The sequence below is a fragment of the Varanus komodoensis genome, unplaced genomic scaffold (genome assembly GCF_004798865.1).
Source record: "Varanus komodoensis strain SLA01 unplaced genomic scaffold, ASM479886v1 scaffold81, whole genome shotgun sequence".
Lineage (NCBI taxonomy): Eukaryota > Metazoa > Chordata > Lepidosauria > Squamata > Varanidae > Varanus > Varanus komodoensis.
In genome coordinates this window covers 85,298-99,404 of record NW_025336495.1, presented here as the reverse complement: position 1 = coordinate 99,404, position 14,107 = coordinate 85,298, and the positions used below count along the sequence as shown (strand labels likewise).

The following is a 14,107-nucleotide window of genomic DNA, read 5'->3' as shown; positions in this document are numbered from 1 at the left end:
CGCGGCCCGAGGCTCGCCAAGCGCTCGGCCAGGCCACCGGCGCCGCCTCCGTCCCCTCGCAACCAACAGCGGCCGGAACCGGCCCTCCGCGGCGGGCGGGCCCCGGGAGGCGCCAACGAGCGGCGCCAGGAGCGGACACTCCCCACACGCCGCCCGAGGCCTTTTGGCTCCGCGCAGCCGCCGTCGCCCGGTGGGCGGGACCTGCCCGCGGCCGCTTCCGGCTCGCCTTCCCGCCGCCATCGTCTCGTCTCCGCGCTGCCGCCGCCGCCGCCGCCGCCGCCGCCGCCATGGGCTGGGAGGAGGTGCCTGTTCGGGGCTTCGCCGACTTCGACCGCGTCGCCCGTCAGGAGCTCCAGCGCCGCGGAGAGGGCCGCGTCTTCGCTTACTTCAGCGGCAACAAGGACCCTGCCAGCGGCGCCAGCTGGTGCCCGGACTGCGTCAAGGGTACGGCATTCGCTTGACTAAGCGGCGGCCCGATCCGGCCTCTCCAGCGAGCGGCTCCTGGCCAGGTCTCTGCCGGCCCTTCTGCGAAAGGGGCCGCCGCCGCCACTACGACGAAGCCTCGCCTGGGGCTCTCTGGCTTTGTTGCGGCGCATCTCCCGTCGTTGACCACTGTGGCTGAAAATGGCGGCGGGGGGGGACCGGAGAGAAGCTGCTCTCCTTGGCTGGTCGCATGCACGCAAGCTGCTCGAGGCAGAAAGCGGCGTCCTGAGGGCAGAGGGGGGCTCTCTCTCTGAGGCCTCTGGCAACCCGCACGGCCCGTGATCAAGAATACCGGGAGCCGGAAGGCATCTGGAGATCTTCTTGCCCACCCCTCGTATGTGGCAGGGGTTGCGTTAGGTTCAAAGATCAAATGCTCGTGTTGCCTGTGAGGTCTCACAGCACATTTCCTTTTTCTTTATTCCAGCGGAACCCATTGTGAGGGCTGAACTCCCACATCTGCCAGAGGGGTCTGTGTTCATTTACTGCCAAGTAGGAGATCGAACTTAGTGAGTATGGTGAACTGAGCAAAGTAGTTAGGCCTATGCAGTGTTATTCCTGATCAGCAAGCAGCACAATGCTTTACCAGTGTCAATGTGACTAAAGTATGCCCTGCTGCCTTTTAGGGTATATTCAGAGAATGCTATGCTTTAGTGAGAGCTACCTCTCTGCAGGTTTCTGCGCTTATCAGCTGGACTTTGCCTTGTCATCTGAAGCAAAAGTCTTCAGGTCAAACTTGGAGTGCATCTAGGAGATGGCCCCAGGAGATAAAGGCCATTTAATGCTTTATGGTTTTTAGGTATACACTTCAAAGTGTAACACTGTATTTGCAAGTGTGATTTGTTACAGCTTCTTGCTCTGCTTGGTACAAGTCCTAGATTTCTCTTTGTATAGCATGTGAATTCCCCACACACAGACATGCTCTTAGCTGATCATGCGAGTTCCTTTGAAGTGCAACAGTGCTTGCAGATATCAAGTTTAATCAGTTTAAATAAATATCACACTGATCTTGGGTGGGAAGTTGTGGGGAGAGTGAATAGTGATTGCAGGCATATACTTGTGCCTTCCCAATCATTTTGAGATGAAAGGCCGTGAGGGAAGAAAACAAAAGTGCCCTTCTAAGCTCAATCAGGTAAGGTGCATTTTGATTCTGTACTCTGTGGCAAGCCTTGATGGGGAGAGCAGTCCCATCATGGGAGATTGTCCTCACAGAATACTGAACACAGCTTTCTGCACACTTGCATAAATGCATCTAATTCTTTTTAAAGCTTCAAAGGCTGATTTTTATTTTTCTATAGCTGGAAAGATCCCAATAATGAATTCAGAAAGAAACTTAAACTAACTGGAGTACCTACACTACTTAAATATGGAACTGTAAGTATATTTGCAGTTTATGAAGAATGGTTTGGAATGGACATTATGTGGTTAGGGGGCTCTGTGCTTCTCTCTCAAGAATTGTCCAAAAAGATCCTCCATATTCTTAAAATGGGCTTTTTGGACCCCTAAGGTATTCTAAAGTCTTCTGAAAACTATGCACATCTGCAGAGCAATTCAGCTGATTCTAAGAAATGTGGCCCGATCCATCAGGTTTGAGGAATCCAGCAGTAGTTTCCCTTGCTCCTTTGCCATAAAGGGAAAAGTTCTTATTTCCACAATTGAAAAGAAATGCTTTCCCCACTTAACATTAGAAAATGCTGAGAAGTTCAATCCTTCTGAGCTGTGTCCTTGTTACCTCTTAGTAGGCATGCTGTCTGCTCTTACATTCTGAGTGTACATTACAAGAGTGGACATTCTGAGGCTTGGTGCGTGGGAAGCTATTTGAAAGTCTGCGGAGTGATGAATTTCTGCTTGCTTCTGAATATACATGCAGATTTATCCTACTTATTTTTGAGTTGATCGGCCCCCCACTACAAAAGTAGTAAGGAACAGAATTTGAGGTGGAGAGTAGGTAAATTTTTCAACACTGTCCATTTTGTCTGTGATTCCACTTAGCACTGCAATGCTGCTCCTGAGAGCATCTCCAAAACGAAATACAGCCCTGAAGCTGCAAGCTTCACTTCCCCTATACATATATTTACTCAAAATTAAGTTCCATTACATTCAAATAAACTTTAGTAAGCATATGATTGGGAATACAATTAGGCAATATTTCTATTTTATTTTGAAAACTGCAAAACCCACAAGTGCAAAACTATTGAAGTGTGGCAAAACAGCAGAGGATGCCAAAGCAAGGACTTTGCCCCATATGGTATTTTTAACTTCTCTAAGGTTTATAATTTCTATTCCAGATGCAAAAGTTGGTGGAAGAAGAGTGCTTTAAAGCAGAGCTTGTAAGGATGCTGTTCACAGAAGACTGAGCTATTTCTGCTTTAATCTGGATGCTGCTACCAGCTGAATAGCTGTACAATGTGCTTTAATTTGGAAGGGGACCATGATCATGTCTTAAAGTACAAGTAAAGGGGTTTGTGGCCTACAAATCAATTTATCAGAATAATTTTTCCCATTGTATCTTATGAAGTACAACTTGGTTCGCCCACTTATGGGTATATCTGGAGAAACTGATAACCAACTGAATTGCCAGTGTAGAAGTCTCTTAACCCTGCCTCAGTGCACTGGTGGTTATTCATCAAGCCATTCTCAAAGGCCAAAAGAAAAATACAATATTCCCTCTTAGAATACTGTATGAGAAAGAAGCAAATCCTATTATGTAACACATGTTAATTTACAGGGTTTTATAAAGACAGACAGTTCCCTGCCCTCAGAGTCAAAGAGACAATAGGAAGAAGGTAGGAATGAGCCAGAGCTAATGCAGTTATTCTTCCAGACCAAAGCAGCAGAAAATGGGTGCAGAGTTTGAGGAGGACTTAAAGCAAACTTATGTGTAAGTTTGAATACATGAAAATTACAGTTCCTCACAGGAAAACTAAGTATGTGGAGAGGGTTGAGCTATTGTTTAAGTTCATGCATCAAAATCAACAGGAATGGATGGTTGTGAGGCAATGGTCTAAGTGACTGCTTAGCTACTATGGTAAAACATCTAATTTGACAGAAGCTGCCTTTTTCCAGAAGGTTTTCCAAAAGTTAGTGCCACATTGCAGCAAAGACTCACCAATGAGTAAATAATATTTCGAGATTAAAAATTGCGTAACATTCTACATTCTGTATTGCCCAGCAAGAAGTGGTTCTCTGTCGCCACTTCTTTTACACCTGTGGCTTTCATCACCTTAGCAATCTGGCAGGCAAGTACTGCAGAAACTGCCCAGGTTATTCTAGAAGGAAAAAGCATACTACAGACACAAGACTCCTCCTAAGGAAGAGAAAGTCGGGACCTTCTGCCAACTTGGCATTTCTATTCGCTATCCCCAACCACAACCAGTGTACTAAGAAAAATAACCACACACTTCTACTTCACAAGAGATTACCACATGCTCCCAAACTACCATTTTGCTCCAGTCCCTCAGTAACGCAATTACTCCCTTCAATTCAGCTGGGACAAGAGCTGGCAATTTCATCTTACACATTTCAGAAGTAACTTCTACAGTCTCTGGAAAACCAAAGCCAACCGAGCAAGCTGCCAAGCTTTCACAGACAACAACATTTCACCAGTGCAGTTGCTCAGATCAGGTAGCTGCATCCCGGGTTGAGGCCACAAAGTCCTGCGTGTGCGAGCAGTGTTCTTGGGGTGCCAAACGGCTCACTTGACCGAAGTGCTGTTCTGCTGCTGCTGCTGCTCTGCCAGAGCCTGCTGGAGGCGCATCCGTTTACGGGAGTAGTGTTGCCAGTGGAGGATCTGCTGCTCATCGATGAACTTGGCGCACTGTGCGTTCACCAGCTCTTTGCGAAAGTGTTCGTACTGGAGCAGCTCCAGCATATGTAGACACTGAGGGTACCTTTACGACAGAAGGACCACTTGTGCTTTAGGGCAATGTCTTTTTGGAATACCTTTCCCTCTGGCCATCCCCAAACTAACAAACAAACACTCAATTCTGCACACCGGTGAGATTGATTTAAATCAAAGCAATCTAAATTCCCAAGGCACTTAATCTAAATCATGTTTCGAAATACTATGTTGAGCAAACAAGCATGCATATTAATTGGTGATTAGAAGAATTAAAAGATTGTTTTGTATCTACAGAATCTATGGCCTATCCAGGATCTCAGGTTACATGAGGCATAAGCCTTTTGCTTGACCATAGAGTAGCCGGAGCCAAACAATATGACAAGCTAGAGAATGACTTACGTGTGGGTTGTCACTGAATCAAGGGTTGTTCTGTTGTGTGAAACCAGCCACATTGCTAAATCATGGTTTGCTGACCACACACAACCCAGAAAGAGAACCCATCATTTGCTGTTGGGCTTTGAACTATGTCTTGTTTGCAATTAACAAACCATGGTTTGTTAGGGCAGCTAGATGAACACCACAGCAACCCAGTTTAACAACAAGCTACACTCAACCTATACTCGGACTCGCCATGTTATGTGAACCAGGCCAGTGTATATTTTCTCAAAGAAACAGTTGGGAAAATAAAGAATCACAGTTTGGCCTTCTCTACATTCAGTTCCACCATTCCTATTTAGTGTGCTTCCAGGAGGGCTGTGTGCCATGTGCTTCTGGAGCTCAAGGCAATGTCAACACAATGATAACACTTACTTTAGATATTTGGCATATTCTGGTTCCTTCCAGTACAGCAAATATTTTAGGTAGTTTACAAATGCTTTGTCTTTGAAATATCCTCTCTGGGCAAGAACTGAAAAAAAAATATTAAAGTGGCTTTTCCCAGTTTGTTTATAAATTTCTCCCACTTTAGAGAAACACAGACTAAGAGTCCAGGACAAAGGTCAATCACCGCCCCCCCCCCCTTTAAATCTTTAATCCCACATTTTATCCAAAGGAAAGAAGTTGCTACAGAGCAATTCGGAAAGTGAGAGCTGGTCCATATAGTTTTGTTGGGCAGACAGTTGAATGAACTGGTTTGTTTTCTCAGTCCCTGGGGTGTTTCCTTTTTTGTCCAATCCGCCCTGTAGCCCAACTGCCTTTCACAGAATCCTAGAATAGCAGAGTTGGGAGGGGCCAAGAAGGCCATCAGGTCCAACTTCCTGCTGTTGCAGGATACCAGTTTACACCATCCCATTCAGGTGGTTGTCCGGTTTCTTTTTGAATGTCTCTAGTGTGGGAGAACCCTGAAGAAGGGGATGGCAGAGGATGAGGGGACTAGATGGAGTCACTGGGGCAGTGGGTGTGGGCTTGTGTGGACCCCAAGGGATGGTGGAGGACAGGAGAGCCTGGAGGAATGTTGTCCATGGGGTCATGATGGGTCAGGCACGACTTTGCAACTAAACACAGTGTGGGAGAGCCCACCACCTCTCTAGGCAGCTTGTTCCACTGTCATATTGCTCTATGTTGTCACAGCTTGAATCAATTATTCCATGTCCATACTCTGGTGTCAGCAAGAAGAGATCTTGACCCTCCTCTTTGTAACAGCCTTTGAGGTACTTATAGAGGGATCTCATGTCCCCCCTCAGTCCTCTCTTCTCAAGGCTGAACATGCCCAGTTCCCTCAGTCTCTCCTCACAGGGCAGTATTCCCAAACCCTGGATCATTTTCATTGCACTTCTCTGAACCCTTTCTAATTTACCTGCATCTTTCTTAAATCTTTGTGCCAGAACTGGACACAGTATTCTGGATGAGGTCTGGCTAGTGAGGAGTATAGGGGAACTGCTATTTCTAGTGATTTGGAAGCAATACTTCTGTTAATGCATCCTAAAATGGCATTAGCCCTTTTAGCAGCTGCATCGCATTGTTGGCTCATATTTAGCCCATTATCCACAATTACTCTGAGATCTTTTTTAGTTCTGCTGAGCCACGTGTTCCCCATCTTGTATCAATGCATTTGGTTTCTTTTTCCTAGGTGGAGGACTTGGCACTTGTCCTTATTGAATCTCATTCTGCTGCTTTCAGCCCAGCATTCAAGCTTATCAAGATTGCCCTGGATCTTCGTTCTGTCTTCTAGGATGTTTGTTATTCCACCTAGTTTTGTATCATCTGCAAATTGGTCCAAATTGGTCTATCTTTCCTTGTATTTCCTCATCCAAATCATCAATAAAGATATTTAAGAGCATTGGGCCCAAGACTGAACCCTGTGGCACCCCACTAATTACCACCATCCAATTTGAGAAGGTGCCATTGATAAGCACTCTCCAATTTTGGATTCACCTAATTCAGTTTTGGATTTGACTCACATATCTGTCCCAGGTACTTACAATTGAGGTAATTGGGGTTCGCCAGGCACTGCACAAATTCCAGCTCCAGCTGAAACCTCAGCCGATTCCCAGTATCATCTGAAGCCACAAAAAGAAACAAAAAAATTACAGTATGCAACATGGCATGGGCTGATATAATGTGCTGGCTGTTTTTGTTTACTTTTAAAACCACTTGAGACAGAGCTGTAAGCATTTAGGAATAGCAGGCCCTCGCCTGCACAGAAAACGGGCAAGCTTCGAATTATTAGGCACCGACATCGTCCGGCGAATGCAGTGGGGTCCATTAATCCATTTAAATGGTTCCCATTCCGTTCCGTTAGAGTATCTGCCTCCGTACTCCGCAAACGTAACACCCCCTCAGCACAGGAGGTTCCCCGAGCCAGCGGGGACCGGCGTAGGCGACTGTTTCCCTGCGACTGCAGCGCCGAGGCCAAACGCCCGGAAGAGCCGGCACCGCTCGGAGCCGGGTGGTCACGCAAGAGGCTGCTCCAGCGGCCCTCGCACTCGTCCCTGCCCTGCTGCCCACTCAGAACAGGCTCCCTTTTGTTCCGCGGCCTCTGGCGCTCCCTGCCCGAGCAGGCCTCCCGGAACAGCCCGCACCTTGTAGCCGCGAGTCCCACGGACCCCTTTCGAGCTGCTCTAAACTGAGCAGCGCCTACTGCAGCGGCGGCGAGGGCAGGGGGCCACACTGACACGCCTCGATGGAGGCCCCATCCTGGACCGCACTCACCGCTCTCCATGATGCGACGGCCGCCTCGACCTCCGCTGCTGCGGCGCTCGGCCAGGCAACCGGGCAAGGCGCCTGCGCCCGCGCCTGCGCCCTTGAGGCGCAGCCCGGTGCACGCCGGGAAGCCGCTGCGAGGCGACCGTGTTGTCGTTGCCGGGGCAACCGCGATGGTCGCGCCTGGCCCCGCCCTCTCGCTCTCTGCGCTGCTCCCCAGCTCTGGCCGGCCTGTTAGCCTTCAGTTGTATTAACATAAATAATCATTTCAGGCTGACGAACCTTATTACCTAGAACCTTATTACCCACTAATTACCACCAACCAATTTGAGAAGGTGCCATTGATGAGCACTCTTTGTGTCCGATTCAGCAGCCAATTTTGGATTCACCTAATAGTTTTCTATCTGGTCCAGTTTTTGCTAATTTGCTTTTCAGAATCTCATGTCGAAAGCTTTGGTAAAGTCTAGGTAGATTATGTCCACAGTGTTCCCTTTGTCCATTTGAGAGGTTACCCAGTTAAAAAAAAATGAGGTTAAATTAGTCTGCTAGGATTTATTTTTGATAAATCCATAATGGCTTCCATTAATTTTGTAAGCCGTCTTGAGCGCTTGGCAGAAGGACGGGCTATAAATGTAACAAACAAACCTCACAGGGTTGTTGTGAGGTTACAATATGGGGACGCGAACCGTTCAACTCACGTTGCGCTTTTTGGTGGGGAAGAGGATTAGGATGGCGGGACAGAGGGCTGTGCAGAGATCTGGGGCTCCAGTGAAAGATGTGGGGCTCTAGTTGTAGTGACACCGTCACCGCCTCTGATTTTCAGCCTTGCTAGCCAAAGGCCGCCTGCTCTTCCCTCCACCTGCTGGACTAACCCCTTTTTTACCTGGGGCATGCTGTTCTGTCTACCTTCAGCCTAGTCTGACTCTGTAAAGTTTTGTGGGGGCAATGCCTGTGGGGCAGTATATCTACTTCACGGTTTAGTCTGCATTTTAAAAGGGCTGTCTACAGTGCTTAAAAGCTCAGACTGAAACCAGGAGTGGATACACTGCTCCACTGGTCTTGGAGCAACCAAGGGCTTTCCCTCCAGGATTTCAAGCAGGAATTCTACCTGGAGATGCTGCCAGGGATTGAACCTGAGACATTTTGCAGGTGCCTTACCACTGAACCATGTCCCTTTCCTGGTTTTAAAAAAAGCAGAAGGATTTTTTCCTTAAAATTGTACAATATCTCTTACTCAAATGTACAGATCAGGATATCTGGCTTGGCAATGGTACAGGTGAGATCAGTGTGGTTGATCCCAAGCTGAGACCTAGTCTGGTGCGGTGGTTAATGTCGGATTGGGGATCTGGATTGTCTAGTCTCCACTCAGCCATGAAGCAAACTGGGTGACTTTAGACTAGGATAAACTGTAGCTGTGCAACCCACCTTGGGTTCCTTGCCAGAAGAAGAAAAGTGGTCTGTATCCAACAACAACAAAACATCAACAATGACATTTATAGCAGCAGTGGCAGCATTAGTCAGAAATGTGTTGTGGCTCCAAAGAAAAGGCTAATACGATTTTGAGCTGCATTGAAAAAAGCAGTGTTTCCAAGTCACCAATGTGCCAGTGATGGCTGTCTTCACAGAGCATTTCAAGCAGGCCCCTTCTGTCATCCTGGCTTCCTTCAGACATACAAATCCATCAGATCACAGCATCCCTGGATCCTACAAAGGGGCTTATTTCCAAACCAGTCACGTTTGCTATTGTAAGTTCCATTCATTCATGAAACAGGCTGATGTTGCCAGCCAAACCCACTTGAGTTCATTTGACTGAAATTGTTTGCAAGGCCCTCCTCCTCTTTTCCTCCTCCTTCTGCATCACCACCACCACCACAAAGGGCTAAGACTCTAGTTCTGTCCAGGAGAGCTCAAGCCAAACCTGATGCCCTGCATGAGAATGTCCTAAAAAGGACTCTGTGCAAGGCTGATTTTTGGCAGGCTGGTCCCAGCTCTGTCTTGCCCAGTGACCCAGATCCTCAGTGCACAGGGAGGCTCAAATAACCCCTGTGGTAACCCACAGAGCAATCCCAGCAAGATTTCACTGGACGTTCCTTTATTTTTAAAGCTACCATTTATATAGCAGCCTCAAAATGTCTTTCTGACTTTTTTTTAGTTATGGTTTTGTTATTTTTAAACAGTGAGATGTTGTAAACCTTTTAGCTGCATCCTATAATCTGACCCATTCCAAGAGTACATTAAGGAACTAAGTTATAATGCTTCTAACGTTGACTTATTCTTAGTCTTTCTTAATATGACAGGGTATCTCTTACTCAAAGAGGCCATAGTGGTTATAACAAATCCCTCCCCAGTAAACACAGCCTTGGGCTAAAAGCAGAGAGCAACCACACATTCACTTGCTATTCTGATTCCTTCAGAAGATGGTGCACTCCTTCAGCAGCCCTGGTCAAGAATGATCACGTTCAGATGCCAAAATATACATCAGTATCTCTATTCCTGGCCACCAAAAGCTGGAGTCAGTTTTTGAAAGGGGAGGGGACAAGGATGTCCCAGAACACTGAGTTTATGGAGACTACGGCTTCTTCCTGACAAATTTAGCTCAGGATGCCGATCGGCGGAGTGGGGAGCCCCTGCAGATCCTCCAGCCTTTCCCGTGCAACCCCGGGAGTGTGCACGGCTGAGATGCTCCTCTGTTGCCAGGTGCTGCACTTATTTACGCAGAGAGATGCTGTCCTGCTCTGACTGAAGGTCCGGAGAGTGCATTTTCTTGGGGCTGAGTCCTATAAGTTACACACAGAAGGTGGAAATACTCCCTGGCTGCTGCAGTGCAGAGCAACATCGTCAGTGCATGTGCTCTGTGCACATGGGTGGTAAAGCAGCCTTCCCTGCCTGTGCTCTCCAGCTGCCTTTGCCTGCAGCTCCCAGCCACTGGCTAGGCAGGCTTGGGCCCATAGTTCAAGAGCATCTGGGGGGCCATGAGTTGAGCGCTGCCAGTTCAGACGAAATCCCAGTCAGGGAAGAGGGAGACGAGCCCTGAAGCTCATAATGACAGCTCTTAATCAGCCCAGCCAAAAAGCAGTTAATGAGGGAGAAAAAGATGAATCAGACCATGGTCATGATTCTGCAGGAACGAGGAGAATTAGGGCTTGATACAGAGACCTTGCCATGTACGACCCGTCTGCCTCTCCTCTGCCCTGCCTTGTAAGCTGTTTAGGGTTACTGTGTTGTGAAGAACACTGCAGTGTCTTCAGCAAGGCAGGCACGGTTGCAGAACCCTTTGTTGCAGAAAAACAGAGACTGCTGGGGCGGCAAATGTTTTCTTCCACACATTACTGAATGTGCTTTCCACACCTGCCATCATTTTCCAGTCCTGGCTTCCTGAAAGCTTGATGAAGCCAAATGCCCTTTGGATCTCCTTGCTATCTCCTGGACCCTGGGACCAGCCTGTGCCTTCCCTTGCCTTCTACGTGAAACCTGAATGTGTGTTTGTTCTTTGCAGCTCCAGAGACATGGCAGGCAGCGGAGCTGGAGCTAGAAATGGTGCTGGGCCAGTGCGGCCGATCCCAGGCCAAAGAGCAGCCAGTGACCGTTCTAGGGTTTGCCCATCCAGCCCCTGAAAAGCCCTACAAGCAAATTTTCCCTCTCCAGGCTTTTGGGAAAGCCCCTCTGCAGTTGCATTTGCATTAGGAGCTCTTTTCACTGCTGGCAACAGTGTGAATGTGGACGTTCAGCACCTGCTAGCAAAGTTGGGTCCATTCTTCAAACCAAGCAAAGGCGCTTTCAGCTCAGGAATCTGCTTGTCTGTCTTTTGCAGTGTGAGCATAAAGCCCACTTTCCTTCAAGCTGAAGCCCAGGGAGGAATGGAAAGGCAGCCGCTCCATCTGCTGTGCTGGAAGACCAGCCACATTTGGCATTTCCTGTCCCTCGACTCTCCATTCCAGTTGACCACAGTAACAGCTTTCCCATCCCTTTTCCCTCTTGTATCTTGTCTTTTAAAGGGTAATCCTGTGCGCTGGACCTGTTTTCATTTCAGCCTTTTCAGGTAAAGAGTGGGACAAACATTCTTTAAATGAATGAATACATGTGCCAGAAGACTACTTCGTGTTATAAATATTGCTGTTTTCCTTTCTACTCACTTTCTCCACACTGTAATTTTAAAAGATTTGCTTAGTCACATCTTCTTTCTTAAAACCCTTCAGCCTCATGCTGCCTCATACAGCAGCCTTTCATCATAGAAACACAGAAACCGAGCAAGTCAGAAGGGGCTTCCCGGCCCATCTAGTCTGACCCCCGGCTCCAGCTGACTCCGCTCATGATATGCCTACCATGCGGATCATCCTGAATTATCCACAGTACTGGCAAACTTGCCTTCCTCACTGCTAACTCATTATTCCATCTACATACTTGTTTCCGGGGTAGCAAAGAAAAGGAATATACGAGTAGCATGAATGGTTTTAAAACAAAACAGGATACCACAGAACCTAAAATATCCTTACTAAGAAGAAACTGAACAACAAAACCCAGAAAGGTAAAACCATAAAAAGAGCTCTCCTGTGATGGGTGGACTTGAAAGGTAGATTTCCAGAAGTCTGGGACTTCAGCTTTCAGAAATCCCAGAAACATGGCCAGTGGTCAGGATTGCTGGGTACACTGAGCACATCTGGAGATCTGCTTTCTGCCTCCCCATGTTCTAAGATATGACTGGGATAACAGCAGCAGATTGTCTCAAGTAGGATGTCAAACCAACCGCGGTTATCCCCTGTAGGATCGAAAGGTCTTTGGGCATGGCCTGCCTTCTCAAAGTTACCTAGAAATCTTCAAAGCCCTTTTCCAGCAAATGTGCTGTTTCCAACAGAATTTTTACAGCTGCTCAAAAGAGATGCTCTGCTTGCAAATGCTTATTTATAACCATTCGAGCTGCAAGCGGCAATTTCTTTCCTCTTGCTCTGTCATTACGCACTGACAGCAGCCGGATCGCGGAGCAATTGCTGCCTGGTGTGATGTGGAAAGCATGCTTGATTACAGGTTTGGCTGACTTGCCAGTCCATCCAGTGAAGAGGGTAGCAGCTGGTGATGCTGCTTAGTCCACAGAAGCTCCATTGTGCGCGGGCATCGTCCAGTGTGGCACGAGTGGTTCATTCAGGTCAAGGCGAAGCATTGCTGTCCTGTGACAAAGCTGATCACTTTGAAAAGCAGCAGCGAGACTTGATTTCTTACGAAGCATGGGTGAAGGCCTAAGCCTCTTCAGATTTTGCCGGCCTCTAATTTCTGTCATTCCTGACTGTTGGTTGGGGCTGATGGGAAGTGAAGTCCAGCAGCACCAGGAGAGCTACAGTTTCAAGAGAAGTTGTCTTTCCTTTCACCCTCCTACCTTTGACCTGTTTTTGACGCCCGGCTGCCTCCTCTGGCCGGATCCAGTTGCAAATGGGTTCAGGAGGATGTGCCTTTTGCTCACACCTTTTGCATGTCAGCCAAGGCACAGAGAACCCTGGAACACGTCAGCCTGGCTTGGGCATGCGGAGGCTGACCAGGGCTTGCAGGCAGAGTGCAGTGACATAGGCAGGCTGTCCCAGGAGACCCGAGTGCTTCCTAGGGAAAGAAACATCTTATTCAGCAAATGATGAAATGAAACGTGGATGGAGCAGGTTTAACAAAATCCATGCATCCTTAGAGAAAGCTTGTTTCACTGGCTGAGCCTCTCGCATCACACACTTAAGATGCTTTCTTTCCTTGATGACCTGACAGTACTTGCGTCTTTGCTGGAGCTCATATCCTCACATATAATGCACAACACTGGCAGCCACCACACTTCCAGGGAGAGACTCTGCTTCAAGTGCCCATGGGGCACTTTGTTTCTGTTGCCGGTGGAGCTGGAGCCAGAGTGCCAGTGCCCGCCCGCCCCCTGGGCAGGTGGCCAAAGACGCTCCGGAGACTCCAGATCGAGCGGAGCTTCGCTTCAACCAAGGCACTCGCCAAATGCAGACGAGGCGTCCCACCCCATGATGCCTCTTGCAGCAAATCGTGGCTAAAATAGAGCTGCCAGGTTGCTGACGGGGACAGGGCGTTATGCTCACATGACTCCAGTCCTCCATCAGCTTCACTGGCTTCCCATTGAAGCCCGGGCCCAATTCAAGGTGTTGATTATGACCTACAAAGCCCTAAACGGCTTGGGTCCTGGCTACCTGAACGAGCGCTTACGTCCGTATATGCCCGACCGCCCTTTGAGATCTGCGGGAGAGTCCCTTCTCCGGGAACCCTCCATGAAAGAAATTAGGAGAGTAAGTACCCGGAGGAGGGCTTTCTCTGCGGTGGCGCCCAACCTATGGAATTCACTCCCCAAAGAGGTCCGCCTGGCACCGTCGTTACTGGTTTTTCGGCGCCAGGTAAAGACCTTTTTATTTAAACATCATTTCAATTGTTAAAACATATGATCTGGCCTGGGCAACTTCTTCTTCCTTCTCTTTCTCCTCCTATATTTTTATTTTATACTGATAATTTTAATTTTGTATTTGTAAATCAATGTATTTTTTGTATTGTTATATTTAATGGTAATTTATTATGTACTATTGTATTTCAATGTATTTTATCATGTTGTAAGCCGCCCCGAGGTTTCGGCAAGGGGCGGCATAGAAATGTTATAATAATAAT

General features: G+C 47.9%; 2 protein-coding genes across 2 annotated transcripts; one reads left to right on the top strand and one right to left on the bottom strand.

The window, feature by feature from the left end:
• Nucleotides 1–215: 215 nt before the first annotated feature.
• TXNDC17 (thioredoxin domain containing 17) lies at nucleotides 216–2,961 on the top strand. Its single transcript, XM_044456153.1, has 4 exons — nucleotides 216–444; nucleotides 908–989; nucleotides 1,779–1,854; nucleotides 2,769–2,961. The coding sequence occupies exons 1-4, from the start codon at nucleotides 288–290 to the stop codon at nucleotides 2,835–2,837; spliced, it is 384 nt and encodes a 127-aa protein (XP_044312088.1). The 5' UTR covers nucleotides 216–287; the 3' UTR covers nucleotides 2,838–2,961.
• On the bottom strand, nucleotides 2,619–7,538 carry MED31 (mediator complex subunit 31). Its single transcript, XM_044456154.1, has 4 exons — nucleotides 7,472–7,538; nucleotides 6,742–6,819; nucleotides 5,132–5,228; nucleotides 2,619–4,370 (listed from the first exon to the last, which is right to left on the bottom strand). The coding sequence occupies exons 1-4, from the start codon at nucleotides 7,479–7,481 to the stop codon at nucleotides 4,175–4,177; spliced, it is 381 nt and encodes a 126-aa protein (XP_044312089.1). The 5' UTR covers nucleotides 7,482–7,538; the 3' UTR covers nucleotides 2,619–4,174.
• Nucleotides 7,539–14,107: the final 6,569 nt, after the last annotated feature.